The sequence below is a fragment of the Parasteatoda tepidariorum genome, chromosome 4 (genome assembly GCF_043381705.1).
Source record: "Parasteatoda tepidariorum isolate YZ-2023 chromosome 4, CAS_Ptep_4.0, whole genome shotgun sequence".
NCBI lineage: Eukaryota > Metazoa > Arthropoda > Arachnida > Araneae > Theridiidae > Parasteatoda > Parasteatoda tepidariorum.
In genome coordinates, this window is record NC_092207.1 from 7,641,372 (window position 1) to 7,652,029 (window position 10,658).

Here is a 10,658-nt window from a genome sequence, read left to right on the forward strand (position 1 = left end):
ATTAACAATTAATGCTAAAAAAACAATTAATAACCATAAAAAACAAGCTAACTATAAATAACTAGCAAAAAAACTAACAGTCCTGCTTAAACTAACATCTTACAACAACAACAGAAGTCACACTGATGTTACTTTAAGTTGAATTACGCTTATAACTGAGACATTGCAAAATGTTTTTTTTTTCTCAATGTAAATAAAGAGTTTTGAGTTGATAGTATTTAGTATTATTATTTTCCCAATAATCACGAAGTCAAAACTATTTGACGGCACGTCTATGACCTCATCAAACAATGTTTTAGAAAAAAGGGCACGTTGGTGTATAAAGGTTCGCCACCCCTGGACTACATGATGATAATAAGACCAGCATTGTGCACCAACCACTCCAAAGACGGCAAACCTTATATTTAATTTAAGGTGTGATATTAATTTTCACTATAACAGTTAGAATTTGTAACTTACAAGAAACTCTTATGAATGGTAAAATTATGCGTAAATTTCAACACAAATCACATTAATAAAACTTCCTGGAATATTAAGCCTGTTCACACACCTCCTCATAAGCATAACAAAAGCGGAGGGATACACAGGAAGTTTTCTAAATTTCTTGCGGTTTTAGGAAGCTTGTTACTGCTTACATTCAGTCAACCATTCGTAAAACATAAAAAACGGCGGGTATTTAAATGTTCAGCCATTGCTGATATCTTGCATTATATTTTTGCTATCTCTAGAAATTTATTTGCATGGTCTGATAAAATGAAAGTGAAAAGCAAGAAAACATAAAAGGGGTTCAATGGTCTGTTTAATAAAATTTTACTCGTGCCATTCAAAAACTCTGAAGAAATTATTTTAAAAATTTTCTCTCCCTTTCAGCGCTGATTTTCCACTTTCTAAGAAGTATACGAATAAAATCAATATAAAAATTAAAATGAAATAAATAAAAACATTTTACACAATATTCTTAGAAAAGCTAGAAGTTGTTCGATTGTCCTAACTATGCTGATATTTTTCGCCAATGTTTCATATTGTTACGAATTTGTAACTATGCGTATAAATTTATAAATATTCTTTCATAATGAGGCTAAATTGATATCATCTTCAAAGCATTCAGTGTCATACTACTCTTTGTGCTTATCCTTTCTGAAGCGTGAAAGAACTTTTTTAGTTATCATTGTCTGCTTTAAATGATTATCTTCTTCCCTCACATTGAGCGTATCCTTTCTCTCTCAGTTTAGATTAATAATTATCCTTTATTTATAATTACCCGTTTCTGGCGATTGATTTTATTAATACAGTGCACTCCCGATTATCCGGGTTAATCACCGGGACAGGGAGCACGGAGAATCGAAAAACACGGATAATCCGAAAACTCTTTTAATTAGAGAAAAAAATCAATATCAGTACAAAAAATATAAAAATTACTGATATTTGCATGCTGCATAACATCAAACTAGGAATTTTTCTTCTAAAAAATTGTGTAATGCGTCTTCGTCATATATTGATACACATGTTTTACGAACCGCATCAATGTCACCGTAATCAAATCCTCCCATATAATCTAATAAAATTTCCACGGAGCAGCAGAAATAGAAATTGTATTTCCCTCATTTACTACATCTTCTGCATCAGTTACTATCATCACTATTTGATTTAACTACATAACGATGTCTTCATCTGTCAAATACTGGAAGACAGGCTCACATGCATCACTTTGAAACCAATCTTCTTCGTCAAGAATTTCGAAACCTCAGATTTCTTTTGTTTATTCTAGAATATTGTTATCATATTTTTCTTGAACATCTGAAAAAGATTGCTCATCAAGCGATATTATCTTTCTCCAACATCGTGATAAAGTAGACGATTTTACCTTTGACCATGCTGCTGATATTCGATATACTTCAATCCACTAACGAATATTGCTTCCAAAAATGTGGTAGTGTTATAACTTCATGAATAAAAATTTTTTTAATCTTTAAAATGTTTCTCTTTGTATTTTTCGTGTGACTCTGGAATGAGCACGGATAATCGAGAGTGTACTGTACTTCTAATGATTTATATAGAGACGTGGTGGCTCAGGAGACAGAGCGTTCGCCTTCCAATGAGGTGAACCAGGGCTTTAATTCCAGCGATGGCTGGTCGATACGAACGAACTCCGCACCCAACTCGCTCGATATTCTCAGTGGCATATGGATCATGGGTTAGACTAACCTTGCCGTCTGGCTAACCGTGGGAGGTTTTTGCTGTTTTCCTCCCCATGTAACGCCAATGCGGGTTAGTTCCCTCAAAAAGTACTCCATGAAGGCATATTTCTCCCAATACTTTATTCATTGGCCTGGTTGGTAGGGTACTGTGTCCATGTCCAAGAGGGCGCCAGTTCGATCCCCGTTGGCCGAAGACTCCTCGTGTAGTAAATGGTGACTGATGCACGTTAAATCTGTCGAGTCACAAAGTCTGCCATGTTCCCGTAACAAATCATACCTCTGGGGATACTGATCCAGGAGTTTCTTTGTCTTCTGGATTGGTTCAAAATTACAAGGATAGGGAGTTGAACATTAGTAGCCGTAAACCCAAAATTGGGTCCCCTATTCAAGGACGGTTAAAAAATTATTTATATATATATATATATCCTCTTTTTTTCAGGGTTCTCACTCTTTTAACAAAGCAAAAATTAAGCACTTTTAAGGACTTTTTTTGGAAAAAATTAAGGAACTTTCTAAAAAAAATATCAATAAAAAGAAGAAATAATGAAAACAATTTAATTAGAATATAAGCACTGATATGATTGTATTAATTAACAGGGGCTGCCAAAGAAAGAACAGGCAATTTTTGCAAATCAGGGTCAGGTTTTTTAAAAAACGTTTTCAGATTGTCAAAAGTTAACGTATCTCAAATAATAAAAATTAACGTATGAAACTAATCTGTATTTCATTTTTAATGATTTCATAGAAATTGAATAGTAAAATTAAGTGCAGAAATTAAGATTTGCAATTTTTTTCATGTATATTTTAAAAAAAAAAAAAAAAGAGTAAAAAGAAATTTGGCAAAAACATTGAAAAAAATATTACAAAAAGTTTTTATATTTTGCTACTAGACCAGCAAATTTGTTTTGCTTTTATGATGAACTTTAACAAAATTATTTCCAGCTAAACCAGTTATTAGGAATTAACTTTACATAATGTTACTAAACATTCTGTCGAAACACATGAACTAATTTTAAAGCAACCAAAAATTGAACAAAAATTAAAAGCAATATATTAAGTAACAATTTTAACTGAATAAAATGATTATTAAAATCTAACAACCTTTTAGTTGAGTAGACTTAAATTTTTATGTAACCATCTGCTTATCCTTAAAAAATAAAAGTATAGCAATCAAAAACTTTAAAATTCTTTTACAATGCAACAAAACAAATTATAAATAGATACCAAAACACATTGAAATATTATGCAAATTTATTGATTTCTTCAAGATTTCAGGAAATTTTCGTTATAGATTCTAGTTCAAAAAATTTTTCTGATACTTCCTTTCTTAGCGTTTTACTTCATTTCTTTAAGCAGACGTGTTACCAGTAGAACTGAATTTCCTGAATTCTGTAAATTTTGAAGGTTAGTGTGGGTTTTCTATTTAGGTACTCTAAAACTGCCCCCCCCCCAAAAAAAAAACCACTATCTCTTCCATGTGCAGTATCCCCTTTGCCCACACTATTTTCGTCTTTTAGAATGTTCACTCTCCTCATAGAGTATCATTCTAGGCAAAAGCAGAATATATTAATGAAATGATGTGCTTTCTTCCCCTTGCCTGTAGTCTTCCCCCCATTAATTTTTGTCTCTCTAAAATGCTTTTACCCTTGATGCATGGTCCAATTCTAAGTGACAAAAGAGCGACATTTTGTTTTAAAAAATTGAACTGAAAAATTGTTTCCTATCAACTATAGTGACGGTAAAAAATTAAGAACTTTATAAAAACCTTGTACCAAAATTAAGTACTTTTAAGGGCCCTTATTTTCCAAAATAAAGATTAAGCAGTTTTTAAGGAACCCTGTTTTCCTTATTATAATTTATTTAATCTATCTGAATTTTGGCGATTCTGAAATCAGTCAGGGTAACAGCTATGTGCATCCATTGTAGCTGTTCTTGTCTCAACTTGATTTGTGATTGTCAAAATTAATGTTAAAGAAATATATTACATCACAAAGTAACACATTATGACGCAATATGAGAAAAATTTTAAAACCTTAACACGAAGATAAAAACTAATTAACGTAATTTGTAATGTTTTGTCAAATTTTTATTTTCTTTAAAAAGAAAACAAAATTGAAATAATTTACAGTAACTAAACTTAATGACTTTATGATTCTGATGTTTGACTACACATAATCAAAAATCTAATTACACTGTCAATCGTTTACAGGGTAACCAATAAGCTCCGATGAGGGTTAATTTAGTAACAACAAATTATTTGCAACTGATTTTTCAAAAGGTGATTAAAAATTAATTCATTCAAACACTAATTACTAAATAAACATACTAACCTCAAATAAATAATAGAAATAACAAATTAGCAGTACTTTACTTGACCGAACATAATAAAATTTTGAAAATTCCATCACACACTTTAATTGTATTATAGACTGTAACGGCAAGAACTTCATGAACTATAACCTCGCAATTCCAAGTATTGCCTATAATCTAAGTATTTAAATATTTACTTGGTTTTAACGATTGAAAACCTAAGAAGCAATCTTTTCTCTTTATTCCTAAGTTATGAATCATTTTTCTGTGAGAACTTAATTGTATGAATAATTTTGCAATTTTTATAATTCAACATTCATCATAATTCGACAACATCACATTTGCCTAGACAGCTCAGAGTGAGCCAGTGCCTTCATCTGAACTCTGCACCACTGCATCAACATTCTGCTCATTCCTCATTCTACTCGTTTTGACACTTGTGCGTCAGTTTCCTTCCTGGATAGCGAGGAAATCATTTTCCACAAACTCCACCTCTCTCAATCTTGGTCTACCCCGTTTTCTACTTAATTAGTAGTTAAGGAAAAATAATTATTTTTCATTTGGAATCATCATCCATTCTAAATATATGAACTGCCCAGGTTTTATTTTTATGAACTTAACAACAACTAGCTCTCTATAGATTTTCATAAAGCTCAAAGTTATGTCTTCTTCTCTAAACATTATTGATTTCTATTTCACCATAAATAGCTGAAAAAAACTTTACTCTCAATAATGGCTGTTTTTCTTTTTTTCGATCCAAATTTGGTCAGGTTCTAGATACATAAATAAACATTGGTTGAATGAATGCTTTATATACTAAACAATTTAGTATTTTTTCATAGTAGTGAAGATTTAAAAAATTGTTTAAGCCCATAAAAAGCTTTATTTGCATAGATTGAACGACTTTGATTCTCTTTGACTATGCTAATGTAAGCTGTAACTACAGAACTAAAAAAACTAAAAACAACCTGAAATTTGCGAGAACCAATTTCCAAATAGGATTCACGGCAGATTTCATTACTTAGTGCAGACATATATTTGGTATTTTTCTGTTTATGATTAAACCTATACTATTGGCAGCTCACTTTAAAGAAAGGAAAACCTTTTTAATGTGCAAACAGTTTTTAAAATGATGTCAATATTATCCTTATAGGACAGAATTTGTATTGATTTTGAAAATATGTTGTACTTTGCATTCTTTTTTCTTGTCAAATGTAAACTTAGTTTTAGTTTGGTAACGTTTATCAAAATAATGTCGATTACACGAATTACTTTATAAATCAACATTTTAATGTCATAAAAGTTACGAAACCAAAAGTAAGTAACAAAGAAAATAAAATCCTAAGAGCATAAACGCATTAATTAAGCAAAAGTATCAACGTATATGGCCTGTCTGAGGTAATAAGAATCGAAAAACATAAATGTTGTGTGGCCTGCTGGTTACATAAGGTAAAAAGAAAACTTCTTAACTTTAGCTTAATTATGTTGGAATTAAAAATTAACAAATTTTTATAAAAACCTCACTAAGTTTTATTACGGGCCACCCTGTAAGAACGATGGAATTGAATAAATATTACAGTTCTGAAGAAAACTCTTTTGAAAATATGTACATCCATATCACAACAATTTATAAATCCTAAGTACTAGATGGCGCTGTGTCTTTAGGGGGTGGGGCATCTTTATTCCAGTCATGTAATCCTTTGGGTAAGGTAGTATCTTCTTCAAAAGAACCAGTTCCTTCCACAAATTCTTCGTAAGTGGATTTTTCTTTGAAAGGTCTTGGTCCCAAAAGTTCAATCATGTCATCTCTGCTCAATACTTCTTTGTCCAGCAGTCGAAGTGCTACCTGAAAAATACATTGGATCCTATTAGGAGAATTAATGGACTTGTCACAAAAATTTTCATCGTTAAAACAGACTTTTTACAATATTCTATTAAAATGGACATATATTTTTCTGTGTATTTTCAGCTTAAATTCAAGTAAAATACAAACTAATATTTTTTACTTGAAATAAGGCATAAAAAAAAAACTTGTCATGGTTAAGAAATAATGTTTTGTTTGAAGATACCATTTTGAAACATAGCATGAGAAACAACAATGATGTAACAGGCACAATAAAGACACATTGGCAGAGATCTGCCTAGGTTTTTTTAAGAGGTACCTATTTTGTGAAAATTTAGTCTATAAATTGAGAAAATTTAAAATTATATTAAAAAATCAACAGAAAAATATGGTAAAGTAAGAAAATATTTTCAAAAATTGTCACTACAGATAAAAATCATTTATGACTGGTTAATTTTCGATATATTTTCCCCCCTATATTCAAAAACAATTTTGCTATTATAAAATTTTCGGCTTAAAATTTTATCCAAATTCATAATCCATAAAAATCATTGTCTATAATTAAATTTCAGTTTGAAATTAATAAAAACATGCATTTAACAGTACTAGCACGAAAAGCTATTTTCATTATGAGAACATTTTCTACTGGGTCATACGAAAAAAAGCTTCACAGAGAAAAAAATAAAAGTTTGTTAGAATAAAATTAGAATAATGTTTAAGATAATAGTTGGAATTTCGACTTCCTGTAAAGTTTATATCTTTGAGGTTTTGTAGAAATCCCTATTATGGTTAGCCACAAGACTTAAATAAAAACTTTCCAGTTGTTCTGGGTTGGGCCAAAAAAAAAATTTTTTTTTTTAAAGTGCAGAAAAAATAACCTTATGCTCAAAGAAGAAAATTGATCAAAAAAAAGAAGTAAATATTGAGAGATACAATAATGAATACATGTAAACAACATCTAGAAAATTATTCTATGTAGTTGGGAGAGAGAGATATTGCCTACTGAATGGAAGTTACAGTTACACATAATTGGAGTATTCTATGTCCAATACATAAAAAAGGGGATGCATTGGACAGTCACAATTATAGAGGAATAAGTCCGTTATGCCTTGCCTGTAAGGTCTTCTCAAATATCCTATTTGAACGCCTGTCTCCCATTGTAGACAGCGTCATTGGTGATTATCAGTGTGGCTTCCGCAAAGGAAGGTCCACAGTTGACCAAATCTTCCTCCTACGACAAACTTTGGAGAAATGTAGAGAATTTGGAATAGAGACCCATCATTTATTTGAGGATTTTTAGGCGCAGATGACAGTATTAATAGGACTGAGCTATTTAAGACCCTATCTGATTTTAATATTCCATCAAAATTATTCAGACTTGTAATGCTCACACTCACTGAAACCATTTCAACGGTACGAATTCAGGGGGAACTTAAAACCTCTTTTGAAATTTATAATGGAGTTAGACAGGGAGATGCATTAGCATGTTTTCCATTTAACATAGCCTTAGAAAAAGTTATTAGAGATGCTGGCATAAATACTATAGGTTTATATTTAATAAATCAGTGCGGATAGACATCATCGCAAGATCTAGGACTGCACTGAGTGAAAAATTTTTGGCACAGGAAAAATCAGCTAGAAAAATGAACTTAAGAGTGAATGTGGAGAAAACAAAATATATGTATTGTGGTACAATGGAAACCATCCCTAAAATGTTTGAAAGAGACTCTTTTAAATTTGAATCTGTAAAATTTTTTACTTATCTAGGATTAGAAATAAACTATCAAAATGACATTTAATTATGAAATCAGAAAAAGAATAATCACAGCCAATCGCTGCTTCTATGGTTTAAGATCATTATTGAAATCTCACTTAAGAAAAAGAAAGACGAAGATTTTACTTTATAAGGATTAATTAATCAAGTCAGTTTTGACTTATGCTTCAGAGACATGGACTTTAACAAAAAGGGAAGCGAAGTTATCAGCAACCTTCGAAAGGAAGGTCCTACGAACCATCTTTGGCGCTATCCTTGATAACAACAACTGGATAAAAAGATATAATTTTGAAATATATAAGATCTCTAATAGTCATGATATCATTAAATCTATTAAACTAAGTAGCCGGGCATGTAGTGAGAATGAGTCCAGGAAGAACAGCATTAAGGGTCTTTAATGCAAACCCCTCCAATAAAAGGCCAAGAGGAAGGCCCAAAAAGAGATGGCCATCCTAAAAGTAAAGAACTGGAAATCAATTGCTGGGAGGGGCAAAATGGGAAAAGTTTCTGAGGAAGGCCCAGGCTCACAAAGGACTGTCGTGCCAATGCTGATTATGATAATGAATACAGCGGTTAAGGGCTATTCATTTTACTTTCAAGTTTAAAAGTAATTTCAGGGGAGTTTTAAATGTGATTTTAATATTTTCCCCTTAATAAACATTTATATATTTGGGGTTTTGTAGAAATCCCTCCTATGTTTAGCCACAAGACTTAAATAAAAACTTAGATTTTCCAGTCTGGGTTGAGTCAAAAAAATTTTTTCGATTAATAATTTTTTTTGTGGCCCAACCGAGAACAACTGGAAATTTATTTATCAAATATCCAATTCTATAACATGAAAAATTCATAAAATTGCGATAAACACATATTTATTTAAACAGAAGATGTTTAAATTTTGTTGCTGCTTGTAAATGTGCCATCACATATATTTGCAAAAATAAATAATAAAATGTGCATGCATTTTCATACAACTGCACATGTAACAAAACAATTCTTGTCACATTCATATTGTAGGTGGCTAACTGCAGCTAATAAAATTATTAAACTATGCATAAATTTAGTTCAATTATTCTGAGAAATTGAAAAAAAAACCTGTTAACAAAATACAATACAACATTGAAAACATTGCTGCAACATTGAAGAAAAAAAACAGTATTAGACACTACAGGGATAGATTCTTTTTTGGATAAGCATTTAAATTTTTTTTTCCCTACTGTTCCAGTTTCTTGGGAAAAAATGCGTGAATTTGGTATTTGTTTCAATATACAATCTAAATTTCTTTCAAAAACAGCATTGATAAAAAAGATATATGTTTTCAATAGATTGCTCTCTGTAGAAAATTCTGTCAGGGCTCAGTTGAGTGCCAAAGTCTGCTTAATAATTATATTCTTTAATTTCTTTTGTGCCATTTCACAATGATAAAAACAAGCCACAAATGATAAAAACAAGGAGCCATCCTCATCATGCCATTGAAATAAAAAAGATATGACTTATTTCACTTTTTAAAAACACGAAATAAGAAAATTTAGCTGCAGCAGCTCTATTTAACTATTTTAAGTCGGATTAAAAAATGTAAGAAAAATTATCTATTTTCTAAATTTTTATGAATTTTGAATGTGTCCAGAAGATATCAAAAAATTTTTAATCCACTTTTTCGAGAGAGGCATATTTTTTTCACTCTACAGCATTTTAAAATACAAATGTTATTTTTTGACCCAGCCTATTCAATATATAGAAAAGATTTTTTTTAATGGGAGGCACTTGGATCTATTTCCCATTGAGCTCAGAAATGACAGAATTGCTACTCTCTTATTGTTACCCAGTGGGCACCTGTGGCTAATCCACGGTGGTGGAGTAGCGCTGCCCACGTCATACAACCACAAACACATTTAGAGGGCGGGTTACATTCACACAGAAGAAAGGACATAGAACACAAAGAGAGAGAAAATTAAGTTCATCAGGGTGCACAGCCAAATCTTTCAACAGTAAATAAGTACCTTTTAAGCACTCAAAAATATTTTTAAGTACTATATACATCGACAAAATGCAAAGTAATTTTCAAAGACTTTACATGATCATGATAAAATAACTAGTTTCTAACAAAGAACTCTTTTCTTTATTATATCAGCCATTATAAAATGATCAAGAGATTATTTTTCTGTTCGATATCAGAGGGTGGAAAATGAAGCCTGAAATTGAAAATATCTTGTAAAATGCAGCAGAGTGCAATTATCTCACCGAATCCAACTCAGTAGACGCACATGCGGACTGCCAGAGATGCCAACTTGAAAATTATGATTTCAGTAATAATCACACATAACTTATAATGATTTTCAGTAATCCTCAGTAATAATAAAGTTTTACCTCATAATTTTAATATTAAAGATTTAATGTTTATTTTGATGGTACTATAAATTAAAAATTAATAATAATTAATTCATTATATAATTATTTTAATAATTCATATTCCAAAACTGTTCTGTTTAAAAAAAGATAAAATTTGAGTTTAAGATTGACCTAAAAAGGTACATAA

At 30.8% G+C, this 10,658-nt stretch overlaps 1 protein-coding gene across 1 annotated transcript in view; it reads right to left on the bottom strand.

The window, feature by feature from the left end:
- Positions 1-4,547: 4,547 nt before the first annotated feature.
- The window catches only part of LOC107451808 (AFG3 like matrix AAA peptidase subunit 2), a 42,983-nt gene continuing 36,872 nt past the window's right edge, over positions 4,548-10,658 (bottom strand). Inside the window, exon 17 of the mRNA XM_016068035.4 lies at positions 4,548-6,354. Coding sequence (XP_015923521.1) covers positions 6,145-6,354 — 210 coding nt within the window. The 3' untranslated portion in view covers positions 4,548-6,144. The remainder of the gene's footprint in view (positions 6,355-10,658) is intronic.